Genomic DNA, 20,279 nt, shown 5'->3' with positions numbered 1-20,279 from the left:
ACGCATTGACACACACACAAGAGAAAGGCAGCCTTCAAGTCATGCTAAGGTCTCTCTTGTGTCTGGAGAGTCCACTTAACTTGCCAGCTCTTCCTTTAGTATTTCCCAAAGATCCCATTGAGCCCTGGAAAGGCCAGATGCTCTCCTGAGGGCTATGCCTGTTGCGAGGTCTTCTGTGGGTGGAAAGGAGCTGGTTTTTTTCAGTAGCTTGGAAGCAGGAAGAAGCACAAATAGACCCATTCTGCACTTTCTTCAAGCTGAGCAGAGACACAGCCAGACTTGCCAGCAGCACTCCTGGGCTGGGGGATGCTCCTCGGGTACACGATTCCGTCTCATTTCTCCGAACAAGCTGGCCATGCCTGAATGAGGTTGGAGAAAGTGTCGTAAGTTACATTGCTGAGAAAATAGTGAGTTGAAAAACGACTCTCAGATATTTCCAAAAGGGAAATTTGGCCGGATTTTAATTATTTTTATGAAGGGAAGCAAGGAATAAGTGAAAATCACTTTTATTTAAATCATTGATTCTTGGAGCTTTCATTTTACAGATTTTAAAAATAGCTCGTCTTCTTTGAGCCTATGTTTAGTAGTGTAGCAACAGTGTGTAGTTGGGCCCTAAACTAAGTACATATATAGATTAATTTCAATTTATCAAGGATTTCATGTGGATTAAGCCAGAGGAAAAATGTTAGGGATTCAGAGGTATTGTGTAATATAGGTTATCATGTCATTTTAAGACTCTACTGAAGAACCCCTTCTAGATGAAAAAGCCTGATTGTCTAACATTGCCCAGCGGTCTTATTTCCTGAAGATTCCTCAGTTTAATGCGTCAGCCCAGTTCTATGCTTTGCAAAGTGCAGAGTCTAGGTGTCCTCTGACTCAAGAGATGGAAAGAGAGAAAGCAGAGAAAAGAGAATGAATGTATGAGAGTACACAACTGAATGTGTACGTGGAGAGTGGTGGCTGAAATCCAGGTATGTAAGTATGTACGTCTGTTTTTATATACCAGAGGCAGGTAAATGTGACAGTGGTTGCAGTTTTGATGACTTGCAGCTCCTTAGAAGATAAAGATTTCACTTCTCGTCATAGTACCATGAGAGAAAGAAGGTAACATTCCTTGTTCCTTGTGCAGATTATTCAAAAAATTCATCATGTGTCACATGTATCCTCAATTTGGGATCCTGAAATAAACTGCAAAGATTAATTGCATTCAAGATGAGAACTATAGAAATTAAGCCACTTTTCTAAAACTACCTAGATGGAAAATTATTTCAAAATATGTCATGGTTTTGAAAAGATATAGAGGATGTATGGGACCTGGAATATGATAGAGACTTTTTTGCTTAGAATCTTCAAAATCAACTCATAGCAGAGACCGAGGGGTGCAGAGGGGTCACTACATGGCAGACAATTATACTGTCCTGTTACAAACTTGGGGACTGCAATTCCTATACACCTTAAGCATATCTATTCCTAAGAGCTTCTGGAAAAAGGGAGATGAACTAGAATTACGTCTTTTTTAAACTGATTTGGAGTTGTTTATCCCCTTTAGAAAATGTCTTGCCATTGAGGGTCCAAGACTGGTAGGTCCCCTTCTGACCAGTCTATACCTTTTTCTCATCGCCCTGCAGGAGTCAGTAAGCTGAGCACAAATGATTATTCTGTCACATCTCTCACTACCTTTGTCCTACTTTGGAGATTCCTGGGATCTTCATTTTGGCCAGAGCAATCTCCTCAGAGCTGGCATGACAACTTTTAATGCCTCAATTTCTGGGAGTGCTTTGACCGCATACGTTTTCTCCCTTGTCCCTCACTTCTAGTCTTAGGCATCTGTTTCTCCGCAAACTACAGAGCACATCCCTTTCCATTCCCAGCACGGTCACTGTACTGATGGCCCATTGACTACTGAGGAAGCCATTTACACCCTCCCTGGGAAATCAGAACCAGAGCATCGTGGTCCTCTTTGTTGGAAGGCTCAGTGGGATAAATCTCTTCCTATTGACTGTCTTCGGAATGAAAGTAAGCCTTAAATTCCATGCATATTGCTCACAGCATTCTGATATTGCTCCCCATCGAATGCCCCAGTTAAACTGGGATCATCTAAGGGGGATGACCACAAACTTCAAGGGGACTAACAACCAGATTTTACATATGTATGTATGTATGTATATATATATGAGATAAAATGAATGTTTTACTCTAGAGAAAGAAAGTCGTGAGGGCGTGAGGCAGGAGTAATAGATCAGTGGTGGGGGAGCGTTGAGGTTTCATGGAGCTGACAGCTGTGTTCAAAGAGTGAACGCTATCCTTGGACAAAATCATGGGACTTACTCTTTGAAGCTTCAGAAGACAGAAGCAGAACCCGCGAATGTAGCAGCATTCTGTTACACTGGAGAAAGCCCTGTATGTCCCAATCAGAGGTTTATTTTTTTTTTTTTAAGTATGGCGATATTTGTAAATATTGTTTTCTCTTCCTGGAGAGGATTAGGCAAAGGTTACATGAATATTTTATGCACTGGAAGTTCACAAGATTAGCAAGAAGTGAAACCATTTGACCTATCAGGTTCCTTGCAGCTCTAAGATCCTGTGTTTCTTGAGCTGAATGTAACCTTTCATTATTTATTTGTTTATTTATTTACTGAGGTATAGTCAGTTTACAATGTGTTGATTTCCAATGTACAGCGTCATGTCTCAGTCATACATACACGTACATATATTCGTTTTCTGAATGTAGCCCTTCTTTCTTTAAGCATGTATGTTTGTGTATAATTAATTCAGTGAGCCATTGTGAAAGCTTATGAAATACAGTCTTTTGAAAAATTTTATGACTGTAAGACTCACACTAACATTTAGAATTCTGTTCAAATCAAGCTAAAATTTAAGATGAAATGTCCTTCTCACGCTTGGTCTATTGGTCCACAGAACCAGTTAAATCAAATGGGATGTGTGAGATCAGGTATTAAAGTTTGCCGAGGGCTGAAACGTCATCAATAAATTGCTATTCTGCCACTACATAGTTGTCTGACATTGAGAACAACAGTTATGCACTCTGGGATTCACTTCTGCAATACGAAAAAAGGGAAAAAAAGAAAGTTGAATTAAAATCCTACTGGTCTAAAAATACTGTTATTCTATGAGCTAAGTCCACAGTGGAGAGCTGATAGTGGGCTACAAGGAACAGAGCTGCTGCTAGCTAGTATCTTTGAGGTCCAGAGTGCCAGGACCTTCACCTGGATCTTGGCCGTTATCCTGCCACCTTGATTCTTCACTCCCTAAACTTTTATTCCTCAGACAGGGTGCATTTAAAGCTGTTTTCGAAGGTACAGTTTAAAGCTTCTTTCTTCGTGCATTCAGCAGTGTGTCGGTCTCACAAAGGCACAGTTTATTGCTCAGAAGAAGTAAAAAAAAAAAAACCTTACTCAACTCATAGATCATCCTCTGCCTACTCATACAGAAAAAGCAGCAGGGAATAAAAAAAAAAGTAGATATTTTATTTCAATTCAGTCATTAAGCAATTAGTTACCTTGAGTGTGACCTTGAGCTAAATATGTAATATCTCCGGGACAGGTGGGCAGTGTGACATTTGCCCTAACTAACTTCCTGATTTTGATGATCAAATGAAATAACGTTCTTTATATTAAATTATATAGTGATATTATAAAGTGCTAGGCGAACGCGAGGTATCATCAGGCTGTGAAAAGGCTGTCGAATACTCAGCATGTCCTTCTCAGGGATCCTTTTGCTGTGAAATTTCTTTTGGAGGGAAGGCTGCTAACTATGTGAACCTTGCTCTCTTCCTCGTGTGTCTGCCAGATAGACTGTGAACGGTCTTGGAAGCTACAAGATGCGACTAAGATGATCTAGTCTTGGAGACTTGTAACCTGGACCCCCTATTAGATTTGCATTGCATTTGACTTCTGGCGAAGCATACTCCTTGTACATTAATTTTTCCATTTTTCAAAATACAACCATTATATCTTTAATCTATATTTATGTATATATAATACATATTGTATATAGGGAGAGTTTTACAGATCAAATACAATCATACTCCCTTCTTTTCCTCTTATTTCTTTGTATCTGTATTTTGTGCTCATTCATCTGGTGATACTGCATCTGGACTTTAATATTTCTGTTGGAAACAGAGGAAGAATGAAAGAACACATAGTTTCTATGACAATATCCCCCACTTTTTAAAAAATTAATTCTTAGTCTTAAAAATTAAATGAGCTGTTTTTTATTTCCAGGTTCAAATATAAAGCATCTGCTCTGAGAACGACTGTATCTGTTGCTGCAGTCTAAGGCTACATTGCATCCTTTTATTTTCTAGAGCTATTATTGTAACTGTGCAGTTCAGCTAGGGTCCTTCTAGGAATATTGAATATCGTTCCCTGTGCTATACAGAAGGAGCTTGTTGTTTATATATTTTATGTTTAGTAGTTAGTGAATTTAAACTCAGACTCATTAGATGTTCACAAATAGTGGTATAATTATACTGAATCCACCTTAGAAATTAAAGAACTAATATTCTAAAAGCTTATGTAATATGCTCACTTCGCTAGAGTGGGGCAAAAGTACGATTTGAATGTACTTTTTTTCAAACTTGTAATCAAGTCCCCTACACAGTGCATTGAATCAAGGGAATGACTACCTTTTAAATTATCCATTCAATTTTGTTCTCTGAGAAGCTGGTGAATATTCATATCAAATTTGCTATGAATCCTGTGTGTTTGCTCAAGTCTTGTTTCATCCAAGCTTTACAATCTTGTTAGATAGGTCAAAAAAAAGGGGGGATTCTACCCATTTTACAGATCAGTGGGGTCATGTGACTTATACAAATTACACCTAGAGAATGAGCAACTGAGTCCCCTGCCTTCTTTCCATATGCAGTAGATGAAAATGTCTTGCTTATAGTGAAAGAGTGATATGATGGTCATCCTCCTGCGTCCAGTGGTGATGTCTTGGAAAAGTATAAAATTGAGAGTCAGGGAGCTCCTGTTTCACTTCTGTGTGACTTTGGATAAGTTTTCAGCTTAATTTGAAAATAAATAAATAAATAAACAAACACACTCCCTAAAGTACATTTTGACTCAAAAGTTTTGATTCTAATCATTATTTTTTTTAAATTTTTTCGTTTGCTTCTAATCATAATTTAGAAGGAAGTAAAGATCTAAAGGCAGGAAAGCTTCTCTTGTGATGAATTTGCAGCCTACAAATGTCGATAATGATAGGCTGGTGCCTGGGACGTGGAAGGAGCTGATATTGTCTGTGCCCACAGCCAGTCATGATCACCATGGTTCTGGAAGGAGATAACCATACAGTGACAACACATTTCATTCTTCTGGGATTTCCAACACCGCCAGCCTTTCAGCTGCTCCTCTTCTTTGTTTTCCTGGCAACCTACCTGCTCACCCTTCTGGAGAACTTTCTAATCATCCTAGCCATTCGCAGTGACGGGCAGTTACACAAGCCCATGTACTTCTTCCTGAGCAACCTCTCTTTCCTGGAGATGTGGTATGTCACCGTCATCAGCCCCAGGATGCTGGGAGACTTCCTCAGCCACAGCAAGACCATTTCCTTCAATGGCTGCATGACTCAGCTTTACTTCTTTGTGACCTTTGTCTGCACCGAGTACATCCTCCTCGCCGTCATGGCCTTTGACCGCTACGTAGCCATATGCAATCCACTTCGGTACCCCGTCATCATGACCAAACAGCTTTGTGGCACACTGGCTGGGGGATGCTGGTTCTGTGGACTTATAACTGCCATGATTAAGATGGTTTTCATAGCTCGACTCCACTACTGTGGCACGCCTCATATCAATCACTACTTCTGTGATATTTCTCCCCTTCTCAATGTCTCCTGTGAGGACTCCTCACGGGCTGAGCTAGTGGACTTCTTCCTGGCCCTCATGGTCATTGCTGTTCCCCTTTGTGTAGTGGTAGCATCTTACACCACCATTCTCACCACCATCCTCAGGATCCCTTCTGCTCAGGGACGTCAAAAGGCATTTTCCACCTGTGCCTCTCACCTGACAGTTGTAATTCTCTTCTATTCCACGACTCTGTTCACTTACACCCGCCCTAAGCTTATGTATGCCTACAGTTCCAACAAGTTGGTGTCTGTGCTCTACACTGTCATTGTCCCACTCCTCAACCCCATTATTTACTGCCTGAGAAACCGTGAAGTAAAGGCAGCACTCAAGAAGACCATACTTTGCAAAAGAAGGGGACCCAGGGAAGATGGGGCTTGGGTTAATTAAAAAATATGTATGATGCCTTCATGCCTGAATCAGGAGATGGTTTCTACAGAGTTCTTCTCACACTCTTGCCTTTGGTTACCTATTGACCTCCTGTTTGTGTGTGTGTGTAACTGTTCACATGTATATGCACAAATGCACATTTTTCAAGGATTATTTGAAATGATGACAGCTTTTTCTCCCCCATTAAAGAAGAGAAGAGATTTTTAATCTGTCCAATTTACTAATGTACCATCTGTACATTCAACTGTGTCTGGCACATAGTAGGTGCTTCATAAATATTAGTTGAAAAGATAATTGAATAAATACATGTTTGAGCACAGAAGATGAAGTCGGAAATTGTGAATATATTTTGACTTGATGGACTTTCCAGTCCTTCCCTTGCTCTTTTCTAATTGTTTCAGTTCTAATTCATCATTTTTACCTGTCTTTGTTTTCTTGTCTTCTAAATTTCACTTTTTTCATTTCCTTTCACAGTTTGTAATTTGTTCTGTATCTGTGCGTCTCTCTCTGTCCCCCTGTCTCTCTGTCTCTCTCTCTCTCCTCACTTTCTCCCATCTTCTATTTTTCCACTGAAGCTTAGCATGTGCTCATTTAAATAAAGCCACCATCTCATTTGTAGATACAAAAGTCCAAAGCCAATGAATGGCCCAAGCTTTGTGAAAACCTAAGTAAAAATTTAGAAATATCATTGTGTTTTTTAGATTTTAAGCATTTAAGGAACAGCTTTCCTGTGTTTCCTTACCATAGATTTTATTACCAATTACTTTTCACTTTTATTACAATTAGGACTATTCCTACTGTTACAGGAATGAATAAAAATATTAGAATAGTTGTCGTACAAGCATGTTTGTAAATACAATGACAAGATGGGATCCTCAGGATGGTACGAGCAATGAAGCCATACGAGATGCAAATAAAAGTCAGGAGGACCGTGAGTGCTAGAATTCCACCAATGAAGATGACCGATTCATTTATGTAGGTACCGGTACAGACAAGCCAGATAACTGGTGAGATGTCACAGAAGTAGTGGTTGATCTTGTTGGGGCCACAGAAAGGTAGTTCAAAGACTAAGAGGGAGCCTATCGGTGAGAACAAAAAACCAGTCATAGCACGATGGCTGCCGGTTGTCCACATACCTGCCAGCTCATAAGGACAGAGTAGCGAAGTGGATGATGGATGGCAGCATAGCAGTCGTAGCCCATGACACCCAGTAGCATGCAATTAGTGACAGCAAAACCGAGGGAGAAAAACAGCTGAGTGGCACAGTTCATAAATGAGACTGTTCTGAGCAGAAACAACAGGTTTATGAGCAGCTTGGGCAGGACAACAAAGGTGCAACACGTCTCAGGGATGGAAAGAATCCCTAGGACGCAGTACATGTGTAAGTGGAGGCTGCGATCCAGGTGGACGACAGTGACCATGGTGATGTTCCCACTCAGGATAATCACATATAAGCACAGAAGAACAGCAAAGAGCGTGAGCTGGATTTCTCCAAGGCTGGAGAATGCCAACAACAGGAACTCTGCGACAGAGGAGAGATTAGTTAGGTTGACTTGGTCCCCAGGATTGATCTACAGAGAACAAGAATGAAGGAACATTGTTTACCATGAAAGGTGGAGACAGTTCCACTGGGTTGAAGAATTATAAACAGGAGAAGGGGTGAGGACTAATGCTAGTACGAGATGCCCTATCAGTCATGTCAGTTCATGGAATCATTTACAAAAACTCAGATTACATCTGTTTCCAGGGACCATTTTTGAATCTCTCACAGTGTTTAATTAAGTCTAGGAAGTTTTTTTCCTTCACATTCCCTACTTCACATAGCAATTGGGAAATGAAAATGTCTGCAGTCTTCCTGCACAGCAGCCCTGACTCAACCATCTATTATTTGTGTAATCCTCTGTGCCAAAAAGTTTCATTTTGCAGGTACTTGAAACATATACCATGTTTTATTTTTTTACGCTATTATTTAATTTTTTAAAACCTACTGAACCAATATGAAAACCCAACTCCTGTTAGTGTGTGTTTATGGAGACAATAATATTTTGTTGACTTTAATTCATCCTTTTCCTTAATCAAACAAGCTATTTGACTCACTTGATAGAGGGGAGTTGGGTGGGACCTTAGTGCATTTCAGGAACTCTAGAGAAACATAAGGTTCTCACAGTCAGGTTGGTCATTGATCTTACTAACTGCCTATCATCTGCCAAGAATATAGACATGATTCAGAATTTGTCTGTAATTGTAGTTTCAAACTTCGAAAGGAAATAAATCCAACCCATTAGACATTTCCTCAATATGAGCCATTAAATCTCTTCACAGTTTCCGTATATTTCCAACAGAACTTAACATTGCATTTCGACACAGCTGACCTCAAGGAGTTTCCACTCCTTCAATTTTTCCTTACTAAAGTATAGATAAATCCTTTTTGCCTTAATTCAACTAAAATCAAGTTTGAATTTGTAACATAATTTTAAAAAACATCAGAACAAATAGTTGAAAAACATAAGGCATAGAAGTAGACTACGAAAAGAAAATTTTTACCTACTGTGACTCAAGTGAAGAGACAACTGAATTTTTTTTCATTCTGATACTTATATATTTGATTAATATACTTGCTAATTGCAATATTTAGGGTATTTAGGGCTGTACAGTAAGTCCACAAAATGAAATATCGAGACAACTGAATTTTGATCCTACACTTTAAAGGCATATTTCTTAATCCAAATCATCTCTGAGTGTTTTTGCTTTGGGTTCCTTCACTTTCAAGAGAGGGCATGAAGCAGAAGTATCAGTTTCATTTTTCTGTCTGAGGGGAGCATAGTGACCAGTAGACTAATGGATATATTTGACATGTTCTCTGAGTAGACAAGTCATTACTTCCATCAATGTATTCATTCATTAATATATTGACTTATTGATATATTAAGTTAATGAATACTTAAATTTAATAAATGCCTATTTATTAAATTATATCTATCTTAGGTTAAGTAAAGTATCATTCTTAAGTGAAATAATAGTAAATCACCTTGCCTTCTTCAATCCAACAGACCTATTTCTCTATATTCCCTAGCATATAGCTATTAGAATTTGGTGAAACCTAGAAATCTTCTAATCAAATAAGACTCCAAAGTTAATATTACTACCATCATTTCTAATTCTGAAATGGCTCCATTCTATTTCTTTCTACCACTGACATCTCAGTACCCCAATGTAGTCCCGCCTTCTCTGCTGAGAATTCTGAGCAGTATCCCCTAAAGCATCATTGAAGAACTTTTCTTTTGTCTTTTATTAGCTGTGGCCCCAACATGCTGATTTATGTTTATATTTTCCAAAACTTCAGGGAGCCATTATTGCAACATTATTTTTGGCACAGTTCCAATCCTTTCAATGAATAAATGCAGAAAACAACATGGATCCTGAATCTCACGGGTCCAATAGGATAAAAAGGAAACGGGAGAAAACTAACGAACATTGGCAATTAGTTGGCAACGAATGAATCCCAGGTTGCCTAGTAGCTCATTAGAAGCTGAAGGCTGTTGCAAATTAGGAAAAGAGAAGTAAATGTGGCAAACCCGCATTACAGGAAGTAACACAGGGCTGTATTTTCTGAGGTCGTTAAGCGAGGAAGAAGCCCTTTTCTTCCTTGGGCTTCACCAGGGCAAATAAAGCCTTGCTTTATCATGGCAAAAGAAGAAACTAAGTTCTTCCTTGTAGTCTGGGTTCATCTGAGCCCCACAAGTTCAGTTTCTGCACCAATGAGAAGGGCATAGGAGTACAGTGTGAGGGATGAAGAAAAGAGTGCTATCTTAGCTGGCAAAACTGAGACTTTGCAGAACAGCAGCAAAGAGCAGATTCGAGGACTGAAGGAAAGTTGTGGAGTGTTTGGGTGCAGGTCACAGAGGTGATAACTCCACTTTTCCCCAGCTTGCTCCAATCAAGTGTCTGCCTCAAGGGTAGGGAATAGGATTAAAATACCGTAGTGTAGATTCCTGGAGGGCTAGTCCCCTAATTACCCTAAATCTTTTCTGCAGTTCTCTGATAGACTGACCCAAGGTAGATGATAGGGGAATAGGCTGAAGAAAACAAAATTAAATGCCTGTTATACATTTGTGTACTACGGTTTTCATATCCTGTATTTGAAATAAAGTTAAAGTCAAGTTCTCTATTGCTGGAGTCAGCCAACACAATTTCTACACTTTTAAATTTCCTAGAAATTGTTATTCTTCCTCTTCTATGAGATAATGAAGAAAAATTCACCGTCTCTACCCTCCCTCGGAAGTCATGACTCACTCAGAAGAGGAGGTTCAGGGAGCACTGCAGGCACTAAGATCAAGATCTTCCCCACTCGACTCTGTCGCAGACTCATCACTGGCTCCCAGCAGAGATGTTCTTGTTGGCAGTCCCCAGCAGTGGTCCTCAGAGCAGCAGAAACTCCTAAATGAGATTATTATTGACTCAGAGTCTTTTTATTTCCAGTTATACCATTTTTAGAGGCTACCAACAGAGATCTGACAGCAGCCACTGCTGCTTTGAGAAATTTTCAAATGTGCACAACAGTCCCTCCCAAGAGCTGCTGAATTCCTGGGTTTCCTGGCCATCTGGTCTGCTCAGTGCATCGCCCTGAATAAGCGTTTCTCCACAGGGAGCTAGTCAAGCCCTCAGCCTTGGTGCTGCACAGCCTTTCGAAGAAATCTGTCCAAAGACCTCTGAGGTATCAGAGCAGAAATAAATCTGAAAAATACTGCAGTTAGTCACATTTCTAGAATCGCTGCTTGACCCAGTTATGGACTGAGGACAGCCTCCATCATTGTGTGTGCCAACTCCTGTGAATACAGTATATGTGTATATATTCTCTTGGTTATGTTTCTCTGGAGAACCCAAACCAATACACGAAACACACTTTGCACATAAATGATTAATAGAAATGGAAATAGTAAGGAATAAATCTTAAAAATTATAAAAAGAAGACTGTTGCATGTTGTCAGTAGTTTAGATTTTCATGTGAATGAAGCACAATACAATCCAGCACGAGAAAAAGGACTCTGTTCGCTTAAATAACTGGGAAGCTCAAGAGAACTCTGATCAGACAGGGCTCAGTTCAGAGACTTGCACTGCATCGTTTCCTGAGTCTTGACTCAGAGGTCAACCTGGTCCACATCCATAATTTACTTTTTCTCTTCAACATGTATTTCTCTTTAACATGTATCACAGTTTGATGTGCATTTATGATTATATTTTTAATTTACATATCTCTATTTTCCAACTCCATAGGAAAATATTCCTGTTTTCCTTAATGTTTTACCCCCATCTCTAGAATATTGCCTGATACATAAATATTCAATGAACACTTGTTGAATAAATGCATATTTTTTTCTCTTTCTTTCACATTTTGTGCTAGATATCTTATTCAATAAGTTAGCTTTATCCAAATAGCAGGAAAAAAAATCAAGATGAAAGTCTTAAACTTCCGCTTTTAGCCATGCAATTCAAATTCTCAGTCTCACACAGTTAAATTTAATCAAGATTCTTTCTAGATAGAAGTTGATGAAATGTGTGAGATTTAACAGGGCTTTTTGCCCAACATATGACAAAGGATGGAAGAACTAGGGCTTGTTCCTTGACTAATATGCTTGAAATGGTTCCAGGATAAATTATGTCTATTGTAACACAAAAAGAAAAAAAAAATCCAAGTTAAATTAGACTAAGTAGATACAAAGGAAATGGAATCCACTTCATCACTCCCATATCTGAACAAACATCAGAACATCAAATGATGCGTTGCAGGCAAATTTAGTGAATCATAGGCTATGACATCACCAGAGGCCCAATTCATCTCTTTTCTTACCTTTCTTTCTCCTTTATTTCAGTTTAATTCCTTTCCTAGTTTGCCTTATGATAGTGAAAAAGGAGGCAAAATTGAGGTCATCTTTCTTTTATCTTGCTTGCACAGAGAACCAAAATAAGAAGAATCTGAATGTTGAGAGTATATTATAGGAATTAGACTCATTTTATGTTCCAAACTGTTGTGGGTATTGTGAGAAAACTGTAAAAATGTTACACCAGCAGCAGCAGCAACATTTCCTTGGCCTCTGGATTTTAGCTGTGATCAAGTGCTCTTAAGATCAATAATTCCAGTGACAGACTCTTGACTGTTTCAAACTTTCCAATAATTTGTAGGTACATAATTTCTTGAATTAAATTTTCTTCTTAAGGTACTTATATAATTTTATATTCCCTGCATTAATTTCCATCTAATCAGTGATTCAGTAGGCATTAGAAAAAATGTTTAAATTGCATAAAAATATTTTATTAATATTATGGGGTTATAACTTTCATAAAAGTAAAGGCAAGTAGAATTTTGTTTCTCATCTTAATGAGTAAGTACTTAGTATGCCAACCCTCTTGAAGATAACAACTACTAACTCTGGAAAAAACACAAAGAGCAACAACTTGAAGGCACTGGAGATAGGATAAAAGCAGGCAGATACAGAACGTATTCAACACTAGAAAGAAAGTACACACGATGGTTTCTCTTGATCATACAAGAGTGAAATACAAGCCCTGAAATAAATGCTGGCCTCTCACCAGAAAACATGGGGGCCAGAGAACACAATCCTAAAAATGATAAGAGGAAAAAAAATTAATAAAAATACCAATTCAGGATTATATTCCCACTGAAAATATTCTTCAAGTTTGAGGGCAGAATACACAGATTTACATAATTAAAAAAAAGAGACAGAAATTGTCATTAACAGATCTGTACTACCTGAAATACTAGAAGAAATTTTTCAAGAAAAAGGAAAATTATACCAGACACAAATGCAAATAGGTGTCATAAAATAAATATTTTAATTTTTCCCCTTAGGCCTTCTGAGTAGAGAAACCTGAGATCTAGTTTAAAGGACAAGTTCTGAAACCTGAACTATAGCTAAATAGTTAGTGAGAGATTTATCTTCCCAAACTTATGTGTTTATATTTCAATGGGGGAAGTTAACAACTATTCCATTTCTACGTAAGCTCCAGATTTCTAATTTCAGGGTTTCTATTATATAGAACAGCCCTCATACATGTAGGGTGATATCTGGATCCTATCCTATAACCACAGAAGAATTTGGTCAATAGAAACCTATTCAGTTATTGCTGTAAATAATGATAATCTATCCTTGCTCCAAAACCTTATCTTTACATTTGAGACACTATTAATCAATACAGATATTAAAAACCTATGATGAAGAAGAAATTATGAGTATTAAAAGCATAAATATTTGAGTAAACACAAAATGTTATTTTTCTTAATTTCTTTGGAATATGTATGAATAAAGCAAAAATTATTACATTGTCCTATGGCGTATTTTCATTTTTTAATTTTTTTTAATTGAAGTATAGTCAGTTTACAATGTTGTGCCAATTTCTGGTGTACAGCATAATAGTTCAATCATACATATACATAGATATATTAGTTTCCATATTCTTTTTCATTGTAGGTTACCACATGATACTGAATATAGTTCCCTGTGCTTTACAGAAGAATTTTGTCTTTTTATCTATTTTATGTATAGTAGTTAGTATCTGCAAATCTCCAATTTTCAATTTACCCCTTCCTACCCCCTTCCAAACCTAGTAACTATAAGTTTGTTTTCTATGTCTGTGATTCTGTTTCTGTTTTGTAAATAAATGCATTTATCCTTTTTTTTTTTAGGATTCCACATATGAGTGATATTATATGGTATTTTTCTTTCTCTTTCTGGATTACTTTGCTTAGAATGACAATCTCCAGGTCCATCTATGTTGCTGCAAATGGCATTATTTTATTATTTTTATGGTTGAGTAGTATTCCATTGTATAAATATACCACAACTTCTTTATCTAGTCATCTGTCTATGTATAGAGATGTAATCAGTTTAGAATAAAGGATATGTTAGGAGTAAATGGATTTATGTAATTTCAAAGCTTCTACATTTCATGTGTAGTCACACAATATTAATTCTAAGCAAACTGTGAAAACTAAGAATGTAACTGTATTTCAGTTCTAAACCTTCTTTTAATTGCTCTGGTTGTGATACTGGAATATTTCTCCTTTGCCAGCTGACACGATATTAAGCTTTGTCAGTGGAAGGTGATAGAGGGCCACCAGAGTTAGAAGAGAATTGTCTCCCTGGTTCTGGTGTGCTTGCCTCTGCCTGGAGGCTAGCAGCACGTGGGACACTCAATGGTAATGGCACTCCCTCTCAGGCAATTTCAGCAGTACCATCTCCAGAGGCATTTTCCCAGAGAATTCCATGCTGAGGCACCTTCCCATGGATGGCTTCCTTCAGTACCCCAGAGGGTGGCTTCCCTCCAAGTTTTGAGGTATATCACCCCCTCATAAATGGCTTCCCCCAGGAACCAAGAGAGAAGAATCCAGAGGGAATTACACTGATTCCAAGACTTATTTATAAAGCTGTATTTAAATAGATAGTTGTTATTAGCATAAATGTAGACAAAGAGATAAAATATGATGTCCAAAATTATATCCACATCGATAGATTCAGTTTTCTATGAGGTTGTCAAGCCAATTCAATGGTGAAAAGACAGTATTTTCAACAACAGTGCATTTGGGCAGGGGAAAGAACTGCACTGTTCTCACACCACATGACAAATAACTGGAAATGGATTATATCCTGCCTACAAGAGCTGACATTATAAAACTTCTTAAAAATAGCATTAGATAAAGTCTTAGTGAGCTTAGGTTTTGCAAATCTTTCTTAAATATGAGACAAAACGTGTGAACTATAAAAGTCAAAATCAGTACATTGCACTTTAGCAAAACTAAAAATAAACTACTGCTCTTCAAAAGACACTGAAAAAAAGTAAAAAATCACAGCATGGGAAAAGTATTTGCATAATATATATGTGACAAAAAAATTATACCTAGAAAATATAAGTAATTCTTAGACAATTCAATAAAAATAAAAATGATCCAATTAAAAATTAGAAAGATATTTCAATCAGGAAACGGACAAAAAATTTGAGAAGGCACTTAACTAAAGAAAATATAGAGATGGCCAATAGACACACAAAAACATATTCGGCATATTTAGTCACCAAGGAAATTCAAATTCCAACTGCAATTGGATATCATTATACATCTACCTGATGGATGGAATTAAGACTGGCAAGTTTGAGTATGCCAAGCAACTGATAACCTTCGTACATTGCTATTGAAAGTGTGAGATGGCAAAACTACTTTGCCCAATTGTTTGGAGATCTCTTTTAAGTTAACATATATTTACTATATAAATCAGCAATTCCACACATAGATATTTGCTTAATATAATAAAAAAAAAAACCTCCATACAGTTACGTAGGTACATGTACACAAACATTTGTGCAGCTCTGCTCCTAAGACCTGTAAATTGAGAAATAACTAAATGTGCATCTTCATGTGCCTGGATAAACAGAGTGTAGTGCGTTTATACAATGAAACAAAAAGAGCGAACTACACACACAACACAGATAAATTTCAAAAAATACACCCAGTGAAAGAAACCAAAAAGCACAAAAAACACATGGTACGTGATTCTATTGGCAAGAAACTCTAATACTGTCAAACAAAGTTTCAGTGACAGAAAGCAGTCAATGGTTTCCTAGGACTGATGGTGCTACAGTGGGGGGACATGAGGGAAAGTTTGGAGGTGACAGATGTGTTATATCTTGACCGTGGTAGTGGTTACACAGGTATTCGTATTTGTCAAAACACGTCAAACTGTATACTTTAAATGGGTGTCTCATTGCATTTAAATTATGCTGCCTTGTATTTGGTTAAGAGATGAAACAGAAACAAATGAAACTCACAGCACACATAAAAGTTAAGGCTATAAGGCTCTGGAAGTGAATATAAGGGAATAGTCCCTTAATCTTGGTTACGAAAATGTTTCTTACACAAAACACAAGAAGCATTATAGATAAAAGAAGCACTAAAGATAAAAAAAAAAAGAGAAGTAAATATATATATTTGTAGAAGTTCACTATAAAATATATTTTAAAAATTATTTTTTATTCATCTGTAAAAAAGGATATCTTGCCTTTTGTAACAACATGAATAAATCCTGAGGGTATTATACTAAGTGAAATATGTCAGACAGAGAAACACAATAACTATAGAATTTCACTGACAGGTAGAATCTAAAACTCATAGACATACAGAGTAGAATAGCGGTTGCCAGAGGCTGAGGTTGGGAGAAATGGAGAGATATTGATCACAAGATACAAACTTTCATTTATAAGACAAATAGGTTCTGGGGATCTAATATACAGCATGGTGACAATATTAACAATACTCTACTATATACTTCAAAGTTGGTAAGAGAGTAAATCTTAAATGTTCTCACTACAAGAAAGATAATTATGTGATCTAATGGTGGTGTTAACTAGCCTTATTGTGGTAATCATTTTGCAATATTTACATGTATTAGCTATCAAGTTGTACACCTTAACTTACCACAATGCTGTTTGTCAATATATCTCAAAAAAGCTGGAAAAAGGAAATCAATGCTGTGTTGTCCTGAGGTAGGGAGTCAATCAGAAAATAGAAAGATAACTTTTGAGGTGACAGAAATAATTGTATTTTTTTTAATCATGTGGAGGTTAAATGAATGAATCTTTGTAAAAAATTCACAAGTAACTTACACTTAAAATACTTGAATTTTATTTATGTAAATTATTCCTAATTTAATAAGGAAAAAGTAAATTCAAAAGAGAAATTATGACACCCAAGGCCACATTTAAAAAAAATTGATTCAACAAAATATACTTAAGGAACCCAAATTATAATATTAAAAATTGTGAAAGAGAAAGCCGAGAAAAAGAACAACCTTTACTGGTAGTCCTGCTATCAGGCGAACAACAAAAAATAACTTCCAATAGTAACAGCTTAAAAATCAATTGGCCAGTCTGAGAACATCAGCCAAACCAGGAAAAATTTACAGGCTCCAATTAAGAGTCGAATACTTTCTGATGACAACACAAGAGGGTGCCCTACAGCCACAAAACTGGGAATATTATACTAGACCCCCCGCCCCTTCTAAGAGTACAAGAAAATCAGTCTCACATAAACATGAACCCAGAAAAAGAGCATGCTCAGATCCCATAGAAATTTACTATAGAAAAAAATAAAAAGAAACAGAACATCTCTATAGGAAAAAACTTGTGCCTGTGTAGTGGAAACCAAAATGCTCCACACAAGTTCTCCTTCAAATAAAGGACTTGCTGCCCAGGGTGATGGTAGTGTTGTGCGTAGGTAGGCTTCTCAATTACATCTCAATAAAATTGGAAAAAACAGGCAAAAAGGAATTGAATACACATATTAAGCAACTGTTATAGAGTTTCATATTACTGAAACAGCTGATTAGAAAACATATTTTGGAACAGAGAATTGGCCAGCCAGGTTTTTCACTTCATTTTTCTAATAATTCATTTTTATTTTATTTTGCTGAAATATTGTCTTGTGATAAGATGGAAAAAGAAAATTAATTGGCCCTTCACTGCAGATGTTTTAAGAAGCGCTGATCGAGAAGCTGTGTCCCTTATTAAAACCTTAAGCCAATCTTACTCTTTTCAGCGTCACCTGAGAGACTCAGTTGTGAGGAGAAAGTTCAAACACAGTTTTGTGCTGTGAATTGGTTGCTTGTATAATTTTTTAACACCCCCTGTGTGCTGTCCTTTACTGTGAGCCTTCTTGATGGGTCCTTTTATGCTTTTTATACTCCTGTTATCATTTTGGTGGGTTTAAGGGTAGAATATATATGCTGAATCCCAAAAGGTTTATTTAGAATTAAAAAAAAAAAACAGACTTCATAACAAAATTAATAAGTCAGTTTTGCTAGGAATTTAATAAAAAGCTCATTTGTATATGCAGTTAAGTATTTGGATTCAACACCATTAAACCATGACAGTTCACATATCCTCAAAACAAATAATACTACGCATACTGAAAATTAATTTAATGAAAATACTTCATCAAGAATAATTTGGGAGAAATAAATAATAAAAATCCAATAAATTCTAAAAATAGAACTTATATAAGTCACATTTTTCTCATTAACACAGCACACAAAACTATAAATAACAAGTTATTTAAATAGCAGCAAGAAAATATTTATAAGAAATAAATACTCCATTTCTAAAAAAAAAATTGAGTAATAAATGACAATTGCAAACCTATCAGGAAGGAAAAAAACAACCGAACAAAATAATTGAGATGTCCAATGCTATGCTTATACAGAAATGTAGTAACTTAAATGCCTTAATTATTTAACTAATAAGAAGGAAAATAATCTAAAAAGACTTAATCTGAAAACTGAGAAATGGGAGCCAATAATAGAGATATGTGTAGTAATTTTAAAATGCGAAGGCTGGATATAACCTTAAACAAAGAGGACCATCAGAGATTTGGGGTTAACAAGCCAAACATAGAGCAAGAGATAATGGTTGTTGAGACCCTTTTGAGAACTATGTCTGGAGGAAGAGGAGAAGCAGGAGAGTTTTTTAATAACAGATGTTTGCTATTGCCCTTAATCTTTGCAAAAAACTTGAGATATATATATATGTATACATATATACACACACACATACATATATATACATGTACACATACATTACTATGTCTGCTTTACATAAGAGATCATTACAGCCCCACAAACAACTCATCCAAGGCCACACAGTTATACAGAATAGACTAGAAGCTTTTATGACAGTTAGAGACACATTTCACCCAAATGTGTGTGAACTCTTGAAAAATGTTTTAATTATAAAGACTTAACAGAAAAACCAGTCTTCCTAATCATTTTCCAAATGGCCAGCTGTACATCTCTGTTCCTGAGGCTGTATACCATGGGGTTCAACAGTGGGGTGATGACGGTGTAAGTCACTGTCACCAGCCTGTCTGTGCCTGTTGTATACTGGGCTGAGGGTCGCAGGTAGACAGAGGACGCACAGCCGTAGTGAACAATGACCACGATGAGATGAGAGGCACAGGTGGAGAATGCTTTCCGCTTGCCTTCAGCTGATGAGATCTTCAGGACAGTGGAGACAATAAATCCATAAGAGATGCAGATGAAGATCAAAGGCACAACAAGCACCAAGACCCCACAGATAAAGATGATCAGTTCATTGATGTAGGTGTCAGCACAGGCGAGACGGATGACTGCTGAAATATCACAAAAGTAATGATTGACCTTGTTGGAGCCACAGAAAGGGAGGCTAAAGACCAAAGTTGTTCCCACCAGAGATACTATAAAACCACCAAGAATACAAGTCACTGCCAGTTGCCCACATACCCTCCAGCTCATGAGAATGGCGTAGTGCAAAGGCTGACAGATGGCAGCATAGCGATCATAGCCCATCACTCCCAGAAGCAGGCAATTGGTGACAGCAAAGCCAAGGAAGAAGTACATCTGGAAGACACAACTCATGAAGGAGAGTGTCCTGAGTACAGAGAGCAGATTGATAAGCATCTTGGGCAGGATAACAATTGTGTAGAAGGTCTCAGAGGTGGAAAGGACACCTAGAAAGAAGTACATGGGTGTGTGGAGGCCGTGATCCAAGCAGATGACTGAGATGATAGTGAGGTTTCCACTCAGGATGATCAAATAGAGGCAGAGAAAGACCACAAAGAGGACACGCTGCAATTCCCCAAGGCTGGAGAAACCCAGCAGGAGGAACTCGGTAACGCAGGAGGAATTGGCCATGGAGCGTTGATCCCACACAGTCAAGTCGATGTGACCGGGTCCAGAGAACTTTGAAAGTGAGAAATCAGGGTGACTTACCCTTTATAAAGTAACTAGCACAAGTCTGGTTTGAGAGAGAAGCCACAGGCATGGGAGAGAGAAAAAAGGATTGGAAACCAAGCAAAAATTATCCTAAATCAGTATGCACCCACAGTGCTAATTTTCTGTCATTGATTTTAGTAGTGCATTTGGTGACAAGTGTTCATGTCAAATGTACAGATATTTATTCAAAGAAAGTCAATTCTTCAGGC

The 20,279-nt window shown here is 37.3% G+C and overlaps 3 protein-coding genes across 3 annotated transcripts; 1 reads left to right on the top strand and 2 right to left on the bottom strand.

Annotated features, from left to right (window-relative positions):
• The first annotated feature begins 5,281 nt into the window (after positions 1 to 5,281).
• On the top strand, positions 5,282 to 6,259 carry LOC105086546 (olfactory receptor 6Y1). The gene has a single exon (XM_010977069.3). The coding sequence runs from the start codon at positions 5,282 to 5,284 to the stop codon at positions 6,257 to 6,259; it is 978 nt and encodes a 325-aa protein (XP_010975371.3).
• Positions 6,260 to 7,012: 753 nt separating this feature from the next.
• On the bottom strand, positions 7,013 to 9,840 carry LOC105086545 (olfactory receptor 10R2-like). Its single transcript, XM_064478144.1, is given in 3 exon segments — positions 7,013 to 7,365; positions 7,368 to 7,830; positions 9,733 to 9,840. Coding segments are annotated over 3 exon segments (924 nt in total).
• A 9,207-nt stretch (positions 9,841 to 19,047) lies between these two features.
• Positions 19,048 to 20,048, bottom strand: LOC105086544 (olfactory receptor 10R2). The gene has a single exon (XM_064477643.1). The coding sequence runs from the start codon at positions 19,987 to 19,989 to the stop codon at positions 19,048 to 19,050; it is 942 nt and encodes a 313-aa protein (XP_064333713.1). The 5' UTR covers positions 19,990 to 20,048.
• Positions 20,049 to 20,279: the final 231 nt, after the last annotated feature.

Source organism: Camelus dromedarius, chromosome 23, assembly GCF_036321535.1.
Source record: "Camelus dromedarius isolate mCamDro1 chromosome 23, mCamDro1.pat, whole genome shotgun sequence".
NCBI lineage: Eukaryota > Metazoa > Chordata > Mammalia > Artiodactyla > Camelidae > Camelus > Camelus dromedarius.
The sequence above is the reverse complement of the archived record's forward strand: the minus strand, read 5'-3'. Positions and strand labels throughout refer to the sequence as shown.